At 38.8% G+C, this 21,469-nt stretch overlaps 1 protein-coding gene across 19 annotated transcripts in view; it reads left to right on the forward strand.

Annotated features, from left to right (window-relative positions):
* Window positions 1-259: 259 nt before the first annotated feature.
* Window positions 260-21,469, forward strand: part of NEB (nebulin) — a 217,018-nt gene continuing 195,808 nt past the window's right edge. For all 19 annotated transcript variants that reach the window (XM_052636102.1, XM_052636101.1, XM_052636104.1 and 16 more), the window contains exons 1-12: window positions 260-320; window positions 939-1,023; window positions 1,571-1,635; window positions 4,916-4,957; window positions 6,713-6,913; window positions 8,761-8,868; window positions 9,340-9,444; window positions 10,120-10,224; window positions 11,118-11,222; window positions 16,709-16,813; window positions 20,125-20,229; window positions 20,881-20,988. In XM_052636102.1, coding sequence (XP_052492062.1) covers window positions 1,600-1,635; window positions 4,916-4,957; window positions 6,713-6,913; window positions 8,761-8,868; window positions 9,340-9,444; window positions 10,120-10,224; window positions 11,118-11,222; window positions 16,709-16,813; window positions 20,125-20,229; window positions 20,881-20,988 — 1,020 coding nt within the window. In that variant the 5' untranslated portion in view covers window positions 260-320; window positions 939-1,023; window positions 1,571-1,599. The remainder of the gene's footprint in view (window positions 321-938; window positions 1,024-1,570; window positions 1,636-4,915; window positions 4,958-6,712; window positions 6,914-8,760; window positions 8,869-9,339; window positions 9,445-10,119; window positions 10,225-11,117; window positions 11,223-16,708; window positions 16,814-20,124; window positions 20,230-20,880; window positions 20,989-21,469) is intronic.

The following is a 21,469-nucleotide window of genomic DNA, read 5'->3' on the forward strand; positions in this document are numbered from 1 at the left end:
GAGCAGTAGGAAATGAGAGATTAAATCTCAATTTGAACCCCATACGCTGGAAGTTAGGTAAAATTCCATTACATTTGAATACTTCTATGCAAGCAATTTGTTACCCTTTATCCTTTAGTGGAATTGATGAACAGGTGGTTTTCAGAAGATCACTTAGTATATTTAGCTTCTGAAATTTGAGCGACTTGGGATCTGATTGGCTGCTCTGGCCACATGATAATTCGGAGCCCATGCTCCACAGCGGCTCTTGTCTGGGGTTGTCAGGAGGGGAGAGTTGGGAGAGGCTTTGCTGCTGAGGAAATTTATTTGGTAGATTGAAGGTAAGGCCAATTTATGGCTTTTTTTCTGTAATATTCTTTTAGGAGAAATTTTACAACTTCCCTTGAGGTATTTTCCAAAATCTGGGTCTTAACTGGGGAAATGAGTGATGCAAACATGACTAGGAAAGTCTATAACCCTATGACCCAGCTCAGGTCTTACTTATACCTGACATGTAGTGTGTGATTAAAGTCCTATACTAACCAACTTACTGCTTGACCGAGTTGGCTATCTTGTCTAATGAATTTTTTTAAATGTTTTTGCTTTTGTTTTTCCTTTTTTCTAAATATATTAGGATGAAAAAAGATCTATGTCCTTCGTTCCTATATTTATCTGGTTCTACCGGACTTCATTTGACTCAGAAGGAGAGGCAGTTTTGCTAGCTTAACAAAACCAGCCACAGCTGGGGTATTGGTTTACAAGCAAATATCTTTGGGTGAAGGGACAGCTGCTTCAAAACATCATCTACTTTTACCAAGAGAGAGAGAGAGTCCTCCTCTCTGGCGTCAAAGACGGCCTTGGGAGATCCCTTTGCTGGTTCCTGAATTAGCAACTTGGGCCCAAGACCCACCATGTCGAATGAACTTCAGTCAATGCTTTAACCATTTGCTGTTTTTCAGGTTTGATCAGAGCTACAGAAACGAAAGAGGAAAAATCCGTACAAGCCAATGGTGTTTGGGAAGAAAATAACCCCGTTGCCTTGAGGTTTCTATTTTTTCTTTTCAAGTCCGTTGACAGATTTATTTTTATGTGTTCTAATTTGAAGCATAGGCTCTGTTGCATACAATGTGGTGTAACAGGATGGAGACCTAAGGCAGCCCTCTTAGAATTTTGGCGCTACCAGGAAAAACTCCAACTTTTTTCTGAAAGCCAAGTTGAACTTTCCCAAAAATTTTTCCTTGAAATTTTGCTTGAAAGTATTTTTTTTTCCTCCAAGTATTTGGAAACGTAAATACTCTGTTTCTTTGACTCCAAACCCTCTCACTCTGTCACCTCCGCTTCATTTTACAACTTTAACTAGGTTGATCATATAGCTATAAGTAGCAATACAAAACACATTCCTGAGGGAATTGAGAAATTGGAAGCCTGCTTTTTTAGACCAGAATTTACAGATCTCCTCTCACTTAGCCTGCAATAATACATGAGTATATAGAACAGATTAGCTTCTAGTTTTGTTTTTGTAATATTATAAGGTGATTTCATTCCTGGGGATAGATTCTAATGTATTTTCGTTTGTCTGGAATATGTTAAGTTTGTAGGTGCCACTACTACTCTGGGAAAATGGCAGATGACGAAGAATATGAGGAGGTGGTGGAGGTAAGATTTTTAAAACTCCTGACTCTGACAAGTGTATTTATGTGGCAATAGTCAAAGCCGTGTGGGTGAAAATCGTTTGAAAAATAAGTTGTCTATTATAACTTCACAAAGAGTCATTGTTAAAGCATAAGAAAAGGAGTATTTTACGTCCCGTTTCACTATAATTATGTGGGATTAGAACTGAAAAGAAGTATCACTGTTACCCACTTTTGCTTTTCTTTAAATTCCCCCCCCCCAAAAAAAGTATGGGGTAAAGGTGGATTTTCAACTGTCTTCTGAAACTACCTTCTTCCCCACTTCCCAGCCCCTGTGGCCAAAGAAACAGAGGAAATGAAGAGAAAGTTCTGAGAACTGAATCCTATTTCTTAATATTTGCACAGCCACAGAAGGAAAAACAGCTACTTACTCCTTGCTTCAGCAAGCTAATTATCTATGTTTAGGGTGAAATGGATTAAACATTCAGAGTTATTTATATATATATATGAGATATATATATATGTAAGGGTTTATACATGTGTATATGTGCACACACACAAACATGTAAAAATCATGGGGCTCACAAGTGACAGTTGGAGCCACACTTACCCACAAACTCTATCCTATTTACCCACGGGAACAAGACTAGCTTTTGCATTTGAATTTTGAAAAAGAACAAAAGACCATAGTGGGCACCTTGAAAAATTCCTTCAAGGTTATTGGGATATCTGACATGATTTATAAAGTTGTTGCTTTATATTTATTTTATTTTAGTTTTTATTGTGATTTTTCTTTACCACTTCTTGCCTTTAGCATCCATGTAAATATATTGCCAATGGAATCTGTAACTCCTTAACGATTACCAATTAACGATGATTTAAATATGTGAAAATATCTCTAAGTGCTCAAGATACGTGGAAGCAGTTTTGAAAATCTGTGCTTTTTAGTAAGAGTGAAATTTAAGTTACCCAGAATCAAATTCTGAATGAACATGCCAAAATCTATCTTTGGAACATTATTTTATTTGACAGTTTATACTTAGATCAAGAAAATTTTATTTTATTCTAAAAATACAATTGCTTTTATTATTGAAGGATATGAAGGAAAAAACAGACTGACCTTCATTCAATGTAACATTCAACCTCTCTGGTTCAAATGGCAAAGGCCAGATCTTCAGTGTGCAATATTTTCACTAGTGCACATTTTACATACATCCCTGCTGGTCACAATAATCACTGTCAAGCACTAACAGAATTATAAATTAAATTGCCTTCTGTATGATGGTAATACCAGGAATACCTTTTAGCCTCTATCTCAAATATACCTTGCCTTCCTTAGAATAATGGCATTAACTGGTCATTGGAAATTGCCCTTAGAGCTAGATTTGAAGGGTTTAACCAGATGTCATAAAAATGGAGGAGCCTATTTTTAGGCATCTTTTTCTTGCCATATTGTTCCCTGTTTCTGGGACTAGCAGGTGATAAACTAATAGACTTTCTGCCAGAAAGAATTGAACCAAGGTCTCTCTGACCTCAAAAGATGCCATGAGAATGGATTGGTGGCAGATTCAAGGAAATAGGTAGGGAAGAATTCACAAAACTAGGACTAGCTATAAAAACATTTCTCCTGGGGTTCTTGGACAGCTGAATGAAGTTGTACTGTCCTTCTCTAGTCAAACTTAAACTTAGAAAGAAAGGAAAAGGCAAAGATGCACTATCATACTGTCTATTTAGTGGCACAGCTCTAAAAAAAAAAGGTGAGATTTGGCTTACAAGTTAATGCCAACCATTTGGATAATGTTGCCTTTTTTGGTAAGCTTTTTTCTGACATATTTACTAATGATGAGAGCTTAGCAAAGGTAAAATTGGATGGCTACCAAAGAGCTGCTTTTACTTGGATGCTAAGAAAATCCAAAATAGTTGTGAATCATTCACTTTAGTTGAAAACTTCTTTTCAAGTCACTGCTGCTTTGTGTGGCCAGAAAAAGAGATGGTTCCATGTAGATCAGCATCAAACAGCATTCCCTAAAGTGTCTAAATGGTATTTCCCATGTGATGAAGACATAGCACATAAAAAAGTGATTCTCTGTCCCGTAAGAGCTTGTGATTTCTGTTGCTATGTGTAAGGACACAGAGACAAAATTAGATTTCAAAAATTAAAAAAAAAAAAAATAGTACAGGAGCAAAGGAAGCATAAGAGTGGGAGACATTAAGCAACTTTTATGCTAATTTTATTGCAAGTGAAACAGAGCATGTGGCCTATGGACCATAGTTCAGTAATTTGATGAGAGATCACTGAACCAAGGGCAAAAGAAAGGAGGCCTCTGAGGGAAAGTTTGCCTTCTATGTTTTTTTTCCCTCCATCCCAAGTATATGTTTTGGTGGTCAAGAAAAGATGAAGCATAAAATGTTACTCACTTTGTTAACTGCGAAAATGAGCTAAATGGTTTCATTTTATCCCTTTTCTGTATGCCTTGGCCTAAACCAGTCTTTCCTTCTGTTCATCCAGGAAAGCTGGGTGATGCTAGGGGCAGGATTCCACTCTCGTTACGCATCTGAAACAAAATGTCAGCCAGTTCTTATCCACATCTATTTATTGCTAGTGATGTCAGAAGTAGTACAAAAGTAGATTTGATTTCAGATCCAGCCTGCAGGCACCTCAGAACCATCAGTGGCAAATTGCTGCCTAACTTCCCCACAATTTGTGATGAGGAATCTCATTGCAGCACCCCTTTTAGGACCTTCATGTTACCAGAAGGGACCTATTCATAACTCCAGAAGAAACTCTTATTACTTAGTCAGCAAGGTGATATAGGGATAATTAAGATGTGTATATGCTTTCTGATCTATCATTTTCTATCATTTTAAAATTTTATTCACACTGAGGTTTCTGAGTTTTTTTTTTATAGTTAGCAAACAGTGAGTTTTTTTTTAATCACAGTTCCTCTCTGCCCAATCCACACACTCAAGATATTGTTATTATATTCTCAGCAAACTCTGAGAGTACCATAAGAAAACATTTTATTTCTCAAGCAAAATAGCTTCACCAGATAAATGGCCATCCTCAGATGCCTTTCTCATCACCCTGCATCTCCTTGTTCAATCTGATGGCTTTTACTGTGGCTACTCTGATGTTTCACATAGTTGAAATGGGTTCCAAAATATGTACAGCCCCCACCATCTACTTCCTTCCCACCAATGTTGGAAACCAACTGGACCAGTGAAATAACTAAGTGGTTTAACTGCGGCAAAGCAGAGGTGATTCCTGCTTTGGTTCTAATGATACCTTTGTTTTCTATTTATAGTATTACACAGAGGAAACAGTCTATGAAGAGGTGCCAGGGGAGGTAAGATCCAGCCCACATCTGAACAGGCTGCATGCTCAGTAAAGCAGAAAGTTTTCTCCTTTCTCAAACTCCCAGGGCCACCAAGCTGGCAAAACGGAGAATCTGGAGGTCACTCACCTATGTGCCCAGCAGTCAGCAGTATACGTATGAACGTTACCTGTTTTTACTATTCAGTATATCCAAAATGGCTAGGGATGGTTCCTCCATTACTTGGGTGATATTTTCGGTGTAAGTGATGTTTATTAGAATAATGCGATTGGCTGTCACCACTCTCTGCAACAAAGGTGGGGCCTTGGACTTGAGATCTGTGTGGGGACCAGCAGTTTCACTGTGTAGAGTCATAACTTCTTGGGCACCAACTCTGCTTAAAAGAAATGGAGCCTCCAAGCCTTTGTCCTTGACGATACGATAAAATGCTACTTAGAGTTTGGCACATTAGGAATTCTAAGAAAGTCATTTCCATAAATATTCTAAGCTGGGACTTTTTTTTTTTCCCCAAGCTGAAATCTCTCTCATGCTTAATTTCCTGCATGGAGCTGCTTCTCTTAAGCATGACACATGGTGATATGGATGGCTAACCCTGAAACCTGCATAAAAACTAACAACTGTAGATTTGGTAAACTGGTTAGTTTCTCACCATCAACCATACGTCAGTAGTAAGGGGTGGAGAGAAATCTATTAGCAGTGATCTGACCCAAATCAGGGTGTTTGTCACAGATGTACAATTTCCTTATTATTTAGGTTTCTCTTTTTCCTAATTGATGCTGGAACTCTTCCTTTGGTACAGATGATATAAGCTGAGATGCAGTGAAAATTTAACTGCTTATCTTCTTTTCTTACATATATATTTTTTTACTTTATTTTAATTTACAATACTGTATTGGTTTTGCCATACATTGACATGAATCCACCATGGGTGTACATGCGTTCCCAAACATGAACCCCCCTCCCACCTCCCTCCCCATAACTTCTTTTCTTACATATTTTTAAACTTTGGATTAGACCCAAACTTTGGACCTTGGTTTCTTCCACTATAAAGTCTATTGTAACAAGCAACAATTTCCCAGCTGCCACTTACTGTTGTGAAGCTAACTACCCCATTATGTTGTCATCATTATTTGTATTCACCTAGGCATTTATTAGTGTAAGTGGCACTCTAGTTCACTTTAATTAACTGACTAAGCCAAGAGAATGGTAATCACTTGCATTATTGATGTGATTCATTTTTTCAAATTCATCATTCTTTGTCTCATGTAACAGAATACTTAAACACCTGAAGAACAAGCAACTTTTTCTTAGAATCATTTAAAAGTTAATATTAAAGTCAAGAATTCAAGTTATTTGTTTGCCTTCATTTATTTTGTTCCCTGATCCTAGTTTGGTTTCACTTTACCCTGCAGTTTAAGAAGATTTTTAAATGATTGAGAATATTTTTGTTTTATTTTTTATCCTATCTTCAAGTGTTCCTTTAGGCAAATGGAGTTTTAAGGCAATGTTGCAAGTAGGTAAGAAGTAACCTTTTTGTTCCAGGCAATCTGACACAGTCAGCATTCAGACTTATGTAACATAATGTGCCTTCATGTGGATATAGCATGTGATTTCCTGCTTTGGCCTGTTTTAGATGTAAAGAAGTATTAATAACACCAGGAATATCAATCTGACTTGAAGTTAGAATAATGTATATCAAGATCATAGTATTACAGTTTTTACTTTCATAATGTCAAATTTTGATATAACTTCATGCCAAATTTTCAGACAATAACAGAATTCTATGAAACTACGACAACAAGGACATCTGACTATGAGCAATCAGACACCTCCAGACCGGCCTTGGCAAAGCCAGTACCTGAAAAGCCGGTGGAGAGGAAGAGGGTTATTCGAAAGAAGGTGGACCCTTCAAAGTTCATGACCCCCTACATTGCACACAGTCAGAAAATGCAGGATCTCTTTAGCACAGTAAGTTTCAAAAAACTTCTGCTTATCTGGTTTTACTACTGAGAAATTACTGATCACAACCAACTGTGTTTTGGATGCTGGCTGGACTTTGTTTCTCAACATTGTATGAGACAAAACTTATTTTATAGAAATATAATGTCTCAAAACTCTTGAATTCTGCTTTCCATTTACTTGCACCATTGCAGCCAGCATCAGGGAAAGCATCCTTATTGAAATTATCCCCGCAAAATAAGCATAAGGCCAATTGTAAAGAATTTACTGGTGTTTAATCATGATTTGTTGGCCAGTCTAGAATAATGAAATGAGAGTTACAAATTTATAGAGTTAGATATAGATTTAGATGAAATCAGTTCACATAAACTAAATAGCATTTATTTATGCTATGTCTGAGCATGATGCTTCTCAAATAGACTAGCTAACAGTGTCTCCAGGAGGTATAGAGTGAAAAAGAATGTGATCTTTTAAAAAGATCTTAAAAAACCAAGATCAGACTAAGAAAACTTATCTGAAATTGAGGATCAGAGTGCTCTACTGTAACCTGAAACAGAAGTTTTTTAACTGGCTGCACATTGGATTTCCCTAAGATTCTATGAGCTCTAAGACTACCGATGCCCAGGTTGTGCTAGTTTATTTGGTCCAGGCAGGCTTGGGACCTGTAGAGGATTTTGAAAACTTCCCAGGTTCTAATGGGCAGCGCACACTGAGAATCACTGCTCTTGAAGATGCCTGTCCTTAAATTTCCATGTCCAATTCTATAAGTTACACTGACTGGCAGCAGGTTTAAACCCTTTAAATGGAGCTAACTTGTTGATTGTCCAGGGTAGACTGACATCTCACTAGGTGGCCTGATTGCACATCTTCTGGAGGCTTAAAAAAAGATGAAAAGTACTCAAGGGAGCATCAGATTATATAGGATTAATGCTTATGTCAAAAGCATCATGTTGTGGTTGGCCAATAAGTATTCATTTCTGGTCGAGTGTTAACTACTGGGGACTATTTGGTAAATTTCTACTTCAGAGTCTTGAGTGATTCAAAATTTAGGTTTTCTAAGACTTAGATTTTTAAAAACAAAATTATCTTGCCTCTTTTATCACTGTAGTATTCACCAAAGATAGAAAAATTAATTGTCAATTTATTGCCATAAACACCTCATTAATTCAAACAGCAATATCCTAGAATTTCTGATAGTCTGAACAAAATGTTGGCAAATGTTTGCAATATTTTTAAAGTGGTTAGAAATGAAATCAGTAGTATAATTTGGATTGTTGACTATTCCACTCAAGAGTCTTCTTGAAATATTAATAATGATAAATTATGCATATTATTGTTAAAGCAAGAACTCATATATTTAGTAGAAATAATAAAATTTCATTCCTTTTCAAAATTCTTCATAATTTATACTTCCCATTAATTCAGCTGGTGTCTCAGTTATCCAAATCACTGAGATTTAGCTGCAACTTCTGAACTGAATATTTTTTCATTGTATTAGCAATCAGATCTTTTTAGACTTGACTAAATTTCTATATTTCCTAAAATTATTGAGGTTCCAGCTTTTCATGTGTGAATTCAGACAATAAAAATATTGAAAGAATCATTTGAGGGCATTTCCAAGACAATATAATGAAATTTCTACTGTCTCCAATATTCAGCCATGCTTGGGAAGAACAATTAACATGTCTATTTTAGTTTCTGTTGAGAATCAGAGTAGGGGACAAAAACAAAGCTGTTATAATTGATAATTGTTATAACTTACAGGATTAAAAAAATAATACAGGGTGTATGTATTGCCTGTAATTTCTGCTGCTGTGTTGTCATGTTTTAGGCTAATAATCTGATACCTTTTTTAGAATAAATACAAGGAGAACTATGAGAAAGCAAAAGGGCAGCCATACGCCATCACAACCGATACCCCAGAACTTCGCAGAATCAAGAAAGTTCAAGATCAACTCAGTGAGGTGGGCCGCATTGCTAAAATAGAGGAGAGAGTCATTTCAGAAATGTCCCTACCACTGGGAATAGAGGGCTTTAAATAGGTGGAGAGAGACTAAGGAGTCAAATGACTGTGAGCCAGTCTAAAAATATGGAAGAAGCATTGGCCATAGATTATGTTGTTCTAAATGTGAACCTAAAGAGACTTCTAAAAGCTTGGCTTAAAGGTAGTGTGAGATGGGTGTTCCAAGTCACCGAGACTGTCCATTCTGGAGCACAGGGAGGCTGTAACTTGGGCGGGAAAACAGACAATCAGTAAATACAGGTGCTCTAAGGATAGTTGGAGTGAGTTCACAGCTTTCTACCTAAAAGGCAGAAACTTGACTTTGGATGCAGACATACAGTGATTGGGTCAATGTTCTTTATTATAAGATATTCTTTAATATACTCATATATTCATGCCTATCATGGGTTCTAATTGTGCATTATTTTGGCAGGTTAAGTATCGAACGGATGGCGATGTTGCTAAAACTATTTGTCACGTCGATGAAAAAGCAAAGGACATTGAACATGCAAAGAAAGTGTCGCAGCAAGTCAGTAAGGTAACAAGGTTGTGGTATGGATGGCTGGAATACCATGTAGCATGTGCATTATAACTGCCTGGCCTTGGAGGAGAAAACTGAACAGGCCCAGATCCTGCTCCTCAGTTCCATGCGAGCCCACAGGCATGGTGGGGTCTAACAGCCACACATGTCAGGCAGTCTGTACCAGTGACTAAAGTGGACCATCAGAGCTATGGGGGTTGGAAAGCCCAGGACCTTAGCTCCAGCTACAGAATTCAGTCCCAGTGTCTCCAGAGTCTTTTTTTCTTTTTGAGAAGTTGGGAGGTGAATTTTTAATGAGAAATCTCCAAACTTCAAATGTAAGCAACTAATTAAAAATATTTTAAAAATACCATCTAAGTCAAACACATCTACCATCCAAGTTCAGCCAATGACTGACAGGTTTCAACTTTTGAAAATAATCTATAGAGAATCAGAATCGTGATTCAACTGACCAAATTAGACTTTTCAAGTGAAAGCTTACTAATGCAGGGAAAGGATCATGGGATGTCGACCTGGTCAACATTTCCGTAGTTGATGCTGGTGTCACTTCAGCACACTTCAGCCTTCACGTGAGGACAACTTGAGTGTGGGTTACTCTTCCCCTTTGTGCTCTAAACCCGCATGCCTTTGGGGGAGACATCAAGCCACAGGTTCTCCGCTCTTTCTGTGCAGGTTTTATACAAGCAGAACTGGGAAGACACCAAGGATAAGTACCTGCTTCCTCCTGATGCCCCTGAACTTGTCCAGGCCATCAAGAACACAGCCATGTTCAGTAAGGTAGGGGCCTCTGCTCTGTTGCTACTTCTGTCTTCTTGTGTCCTCCCACCACATCACATAGAGGGGTACCTGTAAACTCTGCCTAATCTAAAATATGGTTCCCCAGCCATTTTGTGAGTAGCCTTGAGGCATGTGGGGCTGCGGGGATCAGGCTGGCTAAGAGGAACTGAGAAAAATGCTCCTGGGCCTAATGGAGGAGGGTCTGAACAACTGGGGAAGAGTGCATGAGGAAAACAAAGATGTGCCTGAGGGGACTTCCCTGGCAGTCCTGTGGTTAAGGCTTTGCCTTCCAGTGCAGCGGATGAGGGTTCGATCCCTGATTGGGGAGCTAAGATCCCACATGTCTCGGCCAAAAAGCCAAAAACATAAAACAGAAGCAATATTGCAACAAATTCAATAGAGACTTAAAAAAAATTGTCCACATTCCACCCCCTCCCCAAAAAAAGATGCATCTGAAAGCCAGTTCTGAGACCCACAAAGACTCACAAAGTGTACAGCCCGCACTATACGTCGGACATGCCTGGCTGTCACTCTTATTAAAAGTTTAATTTTTTCACTTGTATTAAAGGTTTATTAAAGGTTTAAACATGGAAATTATGCTAAGTGCTTCCTGGCTCCTTATACTTTCCTTAGTACTAGTTGCAGAAGGCAGGTAAAGTCAAAGATGAGATACAATGAGACACATCCACTCTGCGGTAAATAAGATATGTCAGAACAAGCCAGGTAAGCTATTGATAAATATGACTTAGATTGAATGGAATCTGTGGATTCCACTTACCTTTGCTCTCCCTCTGCCCTGGGTTCTGTATGCCGCTGATGGATGAATTCAGAAGTATATATTTCAAGTCAGTGTGTTCTCGCATTCTCATAACTTTCACTCTTCTCTGATTTAGAAACTATACACTGAAGACTGGGAAGCTGACAAAACTTTGTTTTATCCATATAACGATAGCCCGGAGCTGAGGAGGGTCGCCCAAGCCCAGAAAGCTCTCAGTGACGTAAGTGCAGTGCAGTGCGCACAGTTGAGAGTGTGGGATCAGGACACCTTGAATTAGGACATACTTCTAGCCAGAAGTTCATTGCAACTCTTCATTTAAAAAGACTAAATGCTATTGGGACTTTCCTGGCAGTCCAGTGGTTAAGACTTTGTCTTCCAATGCAAGGGGTACAGGTTCAATCTCTGCTCAGGGAGCTAAGATCCTGCATGCCTCATGGCCAACAACAACAACAACGAAAACATAAAACAGAATCAATATTGTAATGAATTCAAAAAAATACTTTTAAAAAGTGGTCCACATCAAAAAAAATCTTAAAAAAAAAAAAGGATTAAGTGCTACTATTGCAGAGGAATATATTTCCAATTCTAATTTATGATGTCTAAACTAGATTTTATCATTTATATTAGATATTATTTATTCTCATGCTGTCTTCTTACTGGTGAGGAACCCGAGTCTAAGGTCACATTAGTAGTCTGTGGCAGAGCTCAGATCAAAAGCCTGTCTTGTGATCCAAGACCAATGTTCTTTCCGCTAGAACATGTGTCCTCCCATCACCTTGGCTGGAGTTAAGTTTCTCTGTGACAATAGAGTGGCATTAAAAAAAAAAAAACTTTTTGGGATTGTAGCCACTTCCTGAATGTATTGCGTGAACAATGTTCTGAAGGATTTTGATTTGCTGTCCTAATTGTAAGTCTGAACTGTGGTAGTCCCCTTCTTCTGCACAGGGATCTGACTACATACTTGTCCAAACATCTTAGTGTGGTTACTTCACAAAGAGCGCCTCCCATAGAGCATATGTAAGGGGATATTTTAGAGTTAGTTTAAAAAAAAATCAGCAGCCCTTCTGGCCAGAATTTTAGTATCCTAGACCTTGAAAACTTTATTAGAGGAACTTAAAAGGAGTAATAGAATCCTTACTGTTGAAGGCAGCAGCAGAGACCCCAACTTCAGCCTTGTTTTGAGTAGCCCTTGTTTTGAGGTACTTTATTTCTTGATCCCTTGATCTGCTAGAGGCCATATTGAAAATAATACTGTTCTAGTCTTCAGGAAAACTGTATTATAGAATGAGACGTTTATTCTCTTATATTCAATAGACCTGAACCTCTTACATTCAGTATGGACTTAAGTCACTTGGCATTTTGAGACTCATCAGGATTTACTTCCAGTGCATCTTAGGATCCCATCTTGTCCTGATTATACCCATCTTGTCTAGTTACACATATGAATATGAGTTATACATACTCATTTGAAGGTATCTCCAACTTTTGAGGTCTGTTCCTTTTAGTTCCTATCATTTGATATCAACTAAGTTTAACAGACATATTTCTATCCTAGTTTTCATATAACTGAGGAAAATATAACATATAATCCTAACCTTCTATAGGGTAAGCTAGAAAATAAGCATAACAAAATTTTAAAGCCATTAGTAAAAGTCATCAGTTTTAATGTGTGGGGACCTTCTGCTTCTCTTTTAAGATGAGCTTTTTGGCTTTGTATCTCATGAATAAACAATGTTGTGTGTGGCCTTTATCAAATGATCAATAATTTTTTAATTAGACCATTATGCATGCATACCTGGCAGGATGAAAAAGTACAAGAAATTTTCATCCTTTCTCCTGAGAATTTAAAAATCAGACTGGTAAGATGAAAGAGATATATACTAACAACAAGAGAAAAATTTTTTAAAACCCACAAACTCCACAGTGTGATATTTGCTAAGACAGGAATATGTGAATAATGAGAGAAAGCTGTGTGGAGGTGGTGATCCAGAGGGAATAAGTAGTGATGAAAAGTAAAGGCATTTTGTGGAGAGAGAGTGCTGGACAAAGAGACATACATGATGTGAGTCTGGAGTTTTAGGAGACAAAGAGAGTGAATGCTTCTTGTGATAAACCATAATGGAAAAGAATGTATATATGTGCATAACTGGGTAACTTTGCTATACAGCAGAATTTGGCACAACATTGTAAATCAACTATACTTTGATTAAAATAATTTAAAAAAAGAAAAATGAATGCTCTGGGTGCTGAGTTAGGCAGGCACTTGTAACAAAGAGGTAGCAGGACCTTGAAAATCAGACAAAATAACTTTGATATGATGTCTCGCATTGCCTACCATATCATAAGATTCTGGAGAGGAAAATAACATGATAAAAGTAGAATCTGAAGAAATTTTGATGGACCATATGGTGGATTGAGACTAGAAAACATCATGATTTATAGAATACTATTTTAGTAATATAGACAAATTGGGATGATGGAGACAAAGGAGAGGAAGAAAGGAATCTGAAGGTAATAAATGTTTTAAAGTGTTAATGACATTTAGATATTGGAGACAAAGGTGAGAAAGGAAATATCCATGAGTTTGTGACAAAGTTCTGGTAGTCTAGGCGAACAGGGGTACAGGTGGTAACAATGCATTAGTGAAAAGAGAAATAGAGTCGATATAATGGAAGAAATATTCAGATCAAGGCATTTGCACAGGTGTGAGATCAGTACAAGATATTAATATGTGAGAGTCAAATAATTTTTAAAATGTGACAACTGCAGACGGTGGATGGCCAAGGACAGAGTTCCGGAGGACACCTACTCTTAGGACACCTGGGTGGGGTTCAGGAGAAGACGGAACCAATGAGCAGAGAAATTGAAGGGGAACCTGGGAATACTATGTCATGCAAACCTAGGGAGAGGTTTCCAAGAAGGCATTTAATCACCAGATGTCTCCTCTTACCCATAAAAGGGAGAGATGAAGGGTCACCTCCATGCCACTCTAGTGCTATGGACTTTGAACAATCAGAGTTGACCACATTTTTTTTTATATATATCTCTCAATAAAAGACATAATAAAGAGGGACATATAGTAATGAAGTAGAATCTTCCTTTTCTTGCCTCAGAAAGACTTGGCAGTTGAGATATGGCTTTTATTTTTGTGATAGACCAAGTATTAGGTTACCAGCATGCCTATTAATACTGTTGCCAGCACCGTGGGCATCTAGTTATTAGGCACAGAGCCCCAAGCAAGCTGTTGTCCACCGAACCTGCCACTGGCTAAGCTTGTGGATTCTGAGCTAAGGGTTTGGTTTCAGAGACTCCCTCTCCTTTTGTCCCTCCTAACCCAACTTATCATGTTTTTCTAATTACCTAAGTAGAGACAAAATACTTTGCAAAAACCAAGAGCCTTTAAGTTGATCCAGAGTACTGAATTCTAACTAGACAGAATTCTTAGCAAAGGTTCTTGAGAAACTAGGGCTTCTAGATCTGAATTCTCAGAAAACTCTTGACAGGATGTCATACTTAATAAGCATTCCTCCTAGTAGAATGTTGCTTCCTCCTTAAGGGCTTAGGCAGTCACAGAACATACAGGTTGCCCTATGCCTAAAGTAAGTCCTCCCTTATTTAAAAGAAAGTAAACCATGGAATTATTAATAATACAAATACATTTTAAAATTTGTCTTTTGTGTCCCAATTGATTTAATTTGTGAAAGCATTTGTTATAGGCATTAGGTAGATATTATTAGAATAAGATATAGTTAGATTATGGCTCAATGGGTAAAGAATTCGCCTGCAATGCAGCAGACGCAGAAGACACAGGTTTGATCCCTGGGCCATGAAGGACCCCTAGCGAAGGAAATGGCAACCCACTCCAGTATTCTTGCCTAAAAAAATCCCATGGACAGAAGAGCCTGGCAGGCTATAGCCCATGGGGTCTCAAAGAGTTGGACACAACTTAGTGACTAAGTATACTCACAGACTTGGTTAAAGTATGAAGAAGATGATTGTGACTTTGGAACTATACGACCTCTTTATAAAAAAAAAAAAAAAGATACAGCCACATGGAAGGAGAAATCACTTATAGAAGTCTCACAGCTGAGTAGTAGAAGAATTGGGAGGAGAATTCTCCTCTTCAAACCTCCCCCGATGGCCTCAGTGTGTAAAACGCACACTCAGAAGTCATTTATTGAACCGTTGCTCCAGTCAGGTACTAGACAGGGAACAGGGTTCCCAAATGAGAGGTGTGTTTTCTGCCATGCCAGAGCTCACTGTCCAAGGAGGGACAGACATGTAAACAACCAGGTACAGTGTCATCTGATTTGTCATCTGATTTTATTTTAAAAGGAGGTAAGGGTTGTGGAGTGAGATCCTAGGAGAAGGTCATCAAGACAAAGACTCAAGAGGGAAAACTGTGCCTGTCTTGGGACGTGGAGAATGAGTAGCAGCTGGCAGGCAGATGGGGAGAGGGTGGAGTTGGGGCTTCCAGGGAAAGGGAACAGCATGTCTGAGATTCAGTGAAAGGACTTCATGTGTCTGGGGATCAGTGAATAGTTCTTATTGTTGGAAGTAGGGGTCAAGACTGGTGGAAGAAAAAGAGGAGTCAGTAGTGAAGGGAAAAAAAAAAAGAGCAGGAGCCAAAGGGATGCATAATGCATAGACGTGGTGAGAGAGCTGTTGAAGCTGTAACCAAAAAAAGGGTAACTGATGGAGGGAAAATTCAGGGCTATCAAAGGGAGCAGCACCCTGAGTGCAGGGCTTGGGCTCTGCCAGGGGTGTTCCCTCCAAACCATGCAGCCGGTGAAAGAAGCAGGGATGAGGAAAGACAGAAGTGTACAGCCCGTCTTTATGAAACAGGAAGCTGAGAGGAGTATGGAGTTGGTTGGAGGCCATTGGGGTTTTAGATGAGCCACCGGGAGTAGTGACTGACCAGAGGCACAAAATGGGATATTCAAGCTTCAATAAAGGCAGAGTGGCAATTGGGTCCTGTAAATGTAGAGTACTCGGCACGGAGCGCCAAGCAAGTTGCTGTTCACAGGACACACCATGGGGCAGACACAGAAGTTTCAAGCTAATGGTTTGAGCTCAAGAGGCCATCTCTCCCACCTCTGCACCTTCTTCTGGTGTCCTTTTTAACCCTGCTTATCTGGAGGATGGCATGGCAACCCACTCTAGTATTCTTGCCTGGAGAATCCCCATGGACAGAGGAGTCTGGTGGGCTGTAGTCCACGGAGTCGCAAAGAGTCAGACACGACTGAGCAACTAAGCAGCAGCATGCTGTTGTCCTGACAGAATCCGCAGAGGTGTGTGACTTTCCTCAGCAGCACTCAGTATCCTGGACATTAAGGACAACCGAGGTGTGTGGCTGGCTTGACCCAGAGCGTGGAGAGTGTGTGAGCAGGTGTGATGTAAAGACAAGAGAATGGGAGGTGAAGATGCTGGTTAAGAGAAGAATATTAGTTGTGAAGCATGGTGTGGAGACGAATGGAAGGGGATGGAACTAAGGCCAATAGTCTTAGAGAAGGAACACTCAAAGAAATTGAAATCGCTAGTAAAGCTGAGAGTAAGGGCCTCTAACATCCAAAAGGATAAATTATGGTACACTCAAATGTAAGACTTCAAATAAAGGGGAAAACAGTCTTTTCTTTTTTTTTTTAATGCCAGTAAATGGAATGTGGGAAATAGATTCATGAGCATTCCTGTCTTTTATTTTGTCAGATTACCTACAAAAAAGGTCTTGCTGAACAGCAAACTCAATTCACATCTCTGCCAGATCCTCCAGATATAGAATTTGCCAAGAAAGTAACCAATCAAGTGAGCAAGGTAAGTAAATAGGGCTGAGACACTGTCTCCCTTGAAAACCTCTACTGAATAATCCAACCATCAGAGAAAGTAATTAAGATAAACCTATAAACACAACACAAACACTAGCTGTATTTTCACCTGTGTCCCTGAAAACTCTACAACACATCCATTGACACCATGGAACCATGTTAATAAATACTTGGTCATCTGGATGACTCAGGGATTGGTAGATGGGAAAGTGTTTTGAGAACAGAATCCACATCCTGATGTCCTTTGACATTCTGACTTATGAGAAGGATACTAACAGAGCAACCAAGTAACCGCAGATTTCCACAAAGACTCTGATTGTTTTCATTCAGCACAGACCCTGTAGAGTTTTATGCTTAGAATCAGACTTGGAGAAAATAAGAATGTACGAGTGCTCTCTCAGAGGCAGCTTGGTTAAACAACCCTGTGCAGTGCACCTCATAATTTCCTAGGCCTGGCAGACAGCTTAGTCTGTCTATATTTAGTCTGGTAAACTAGCTCTGAGGAACGCAGCCCTGACAGGGAATGCAGAGAGACAGATGTTCAACTCATGAATAGATCCATGCTAAATTCCTATTTTAATTTGGCCCAAATCAGGCCACTTTCTCTTGGAATACTGCTGCTTTTAAATACTTTCCTTTGCCCTTTGTGGAGTTGACTGTTAGTTTGGTTTGTGAATTTTGGTTGGACCTCAAGATTTCTGTCTTGTTTAAGTATTTTGGGGGAAGGTACATCTTTAATAAAGGAGAAGGAAGAAAATTATGGATGATGAAGTCTGTTCAGCAATATTTTTTAGTGTCTGATATTGTAGATTACCTACTGGTGGGAACAAGGACTATTTGGGATAAAAGATCTAGTAAGTATAGTAAATTCTCACTGATAGGAATACCATGAGCCCGAAATTTTGCCTAGGCAGGGTTAAGCAGAAATTAACTTCAGAGCGAACTATTGACAAAGAGTTGGCCTCTTGAAAGTGTTGATATTGTAAATAAGATTGGAGAGAAGAACAACTTAATTCTTTTTTGGAAGAAAAATTAAAAATTGCTTTCAAATATTCATTTAGAAAGAAAAATCTATTTTAAATTTTTATTAAAGGCATATTTTAAAAGAAATCTTACTAATGCAGCATTCTTCTACCTCATTTGAGTATACAGAGTGAGTACTTAAAGATTCTTTTAAAAAATCTGTTTTGAACTCCTCTATAACCAGTCTCTCTGCTAATGTAGGCTTGCCGGTTAGTCTAGAGCTGCACTCTTAACAGAGTAGCTACCAGTCACATGTGCCTATTGAGTACTTACAATGTGAAGGTATGAATTGAGTCTACATGGATGAAATACACCCTGGATCTTGGACACTTGTGACAAAAGGAATGTAAAATAGTTCACTAATTATTTTATATTGATTATTGTGAGCTGACACTATTTGGCATCTATTGTATAAAGTAAAATAATATATTTTTATTAGACTTTTTACTTTGTATTGGAGTATGGCCAATTAACAATGTTATGACAATTTCAGGTGGACAGCAAAGGGACTCAGCCATACATATACATGTTTCCGTTCTTCCCCAAACTCTCCTCCCTTCAGGCTGCCACATAACATTAAGCAGAGTTCCATGTGCTATAAAGTAGATCCTTGCTGGTCATTAAAATTAATTTGCAACCTGTTCCTTTTTTATACTTTAAAGTATGGCTACTAGAAAATTTACCATGATGGCTTGCAATATATACCTATTGGATTGCAACATTCGGTTGGATGCAGAGACATTATTGAGTACTTTGAAAGCATTGCTAGGGCTGCGTTGCTTTGTGGAATAACAGTATTAGCCAAGGGAAGGAGGGCTGTGGATGAAGGTCATCAGATTATCCACCATGGTGATAATTATTCACCCAGTCTTACCAGGTCTTATAGCCTCCAGTTCATATGTTAACATAATGAACACATATCTGTAATTGTCATATTGCTGTTCCATTCTGTTTACCAGCATTCGTTATCGTACCTTTCAGAATCAATTCTCTCACCTATGTCTTTGCCCAGAGTCATCAAGCGCATGCCAGCGCCTACTCCTGGCTCAGTGCATTCTGTAGAGATGTGTAGGCAGGCAGGGCTGTTTGTGTCCGCCACGCACATTGCGACTCCTGCAGGTGGAGTTCTGTGAGCAACACTGAGCTTCTTGAACTCCTTGAGCGTCTCTGCTTCCTTCTAGACTCACAATAAGAACATGCGAGATTTCAGGTTGGAATTTCCAGCTGATACTAGGTCTGCAATTGAAAGGAGAAACTGGGATCTAGAAAGTTAACCTTTGAGAAGAAAGGATATAGGGCATTAGAGAGAGGGCTAGATTTCCTTAAACTTAAATTCACTGGCTCTGCATCTCTCTCCCCCTTGGTACTTGTTCTTTAAAGGTATACCAGAAAACCACTTTCTTTCTTTTTTTTTTTAGTATGGTGGGGGTATGCAAACACCTTGAGACCCACTGGTTATGTCTGTTGACGCATTCTATCAGCCAAGGTGGGGAAATTGCTCTAACCCATCTCTGACTCATGTCCCAAACTTGGGGTTGGCTGGATTAATTCCATTTCAAGAACATTCAAGCCAAAGTAGTAAAAAAAATCATGGACTAGGTTCAATTTAGTGTAGTCAAACAAACATTTGTGAGGTAACTTCTGCATGCTGCATTTTGTGTTGGATTTTGAGGATACAAAAATGAAGAACATATAATTCCTCTCACCAAGGAGCCTCACGGTATAGGATTCAGGTAGTGTGGTGTTCGGGAGTTAATATGGGATAGCAGTTTAATTTTTTTATTGTTTGTCAGTTCTCATTAAAATTTTGTAAGTCTATACCAGAAACTCTTATTAATTGGCCTACAAGCCAAATTTTGTTGTAGTGTTGCTGTCTGAATAACTAGGAGTTTCAGTAAAGCTCAGAAATTAATGGCTGAGTTCACCTGGCATGAAAATCTGGGGTTGAGTGATTTTATTATATCAATAACCATGAATTACAGAAGGAAGATCTTCTGACTCTCTCTTCCCTCAAATTCCAGGGACCATCTGTGAGTTCTCTGTGAACTAAGTCCTTAAACTCAGCAAAGGGGAGACTGATATCTCTATCCCCTGCATCCAACTTTTTTTGTGGGATAAGTAATACTATACTAGAAGATTTGAAGACATCTGTTAAGCACCCAGGAAGGGCCTGGTCAAGATATTTTTGAAAGCTGACCACTACCACTTAATTTGCTGCATTATTTGTCAATTTCCAGATTTTGCTTGTCTTATTTTCTTTATTTTTTTCCATCCTAGCAAAAATACAAGGAAGACTATGAAAATAAAGTCAAAGGCAAATGGAGTGAGACACCTTGCTTTGAAATTGCAACCGCCAGAATGAACTCTCAAAACATCAGCACAGTAAGTAGGAAGGGATGTCCATCCAAGCCAGATGTCCTTGGGTTGAGAGGTTTATTCTTTCCTGTATGATGTCTAGCCACTTGCTGCTCCTGAAATGGTTCCAGAACATTTCAATCCAGACAACTCTTCCTGGGAGCAAGACCTGTGTAGGGTCCCTATTTAGAAAGAAATTCCACCATCTTTCCTTCCTTTTGCAAAGCATTGTTTTGATTGGATTCCATTACTCTTGCCTCATTTTTCATTGGAACAATATGGTTTCATGGTGAGTACAGATGAAAGAGGCCCTTTTTTGATTTGTTCTATGTCTGGGCACTTGAGCAGTACATTTATGAGACTGATTAATCTCTTCCCAGATCCCCTCCCTGGAAAACATAAAAAACCTCTTTTTCTTTTTTCTTAAGTTCTCTGCCTCTGACCTTTGAAAGCTCCTTCTTTGAGGTTGTCTTCCAACCTATTATAATTGCTCCAAGTTTCTGTTAAGCTGCTAATGGCTTTTGAGATAGCACCATATTCTATAACTGTAATCTGACCCACAGAAGGTAAGAGGTGCATGGCTTTGGGTAATGTCTCCAAGTGGCCTCTGTCCTCCCATAGAAGACTTTTGCCTAATTGTTCCCACAGCAGTTCTCCAGCATGTTTCATGTCTTACAGAAAAAATACCAGGAAGACTTTGAGAATACGAAAGACCAGATCTACTTCATGCAGACCGAAACCCCAGAGTACAAAGTGAATAAACAAGCTGGGGTGGCAGCTAGCAAGGTATGGGCATATCCTCTCATTGGTCTTCATCTAGTCTCAGTGTGGGGGAATTTCTTACAACTCTTGCTTTTTTATATAATGGGGGGAAGAGGTTCTTATGGAAACAATAAGAAAATATTTGGGGATTATCATAGGGCTACCAATTTTTTTAAAAAAATTGCCATGTAGGAGAATTCACAATACTAAGCTACCATCTTTAGCATTTCATAGACTAAAGGACATTTTGATACCCAGAAGTAGAAAGGACAAAAGAACTTCTCAAGAAAAGGTAACTGGCAGCATTCTTTGAATACAGACACTCTCACACTTGCAACTACCATTGTTTTCTATTTTCGTATTAACTAGTGAAAATCTGGTCACAGACAAGACGCATGAATCCATGGATTTGCTCATATAGTCTATAGAGTGACTTTGGTAACTAGTCTACTCCTAGGCATTCAAAAGGGGGCTTCCCTGGTGGCTCACGGGTAAAGAATCTGCC

The sequence above is a fragment of the Budorcas taxicolor genome, chromosome 2, assembly GCF_023091745.1.
Source record: "Budorcas taxicolor isolate Tak-1 chromosome 2, Takin1.1, whole genome shotgun sequence".
Classification (NCBI taxonomy): domain Eukaryota; kingdom Metazoa; phylum Chordata; class Mammalia; order Artiodactyla; family Bovidae; genus Budorcas; species Budorcas taxicolor.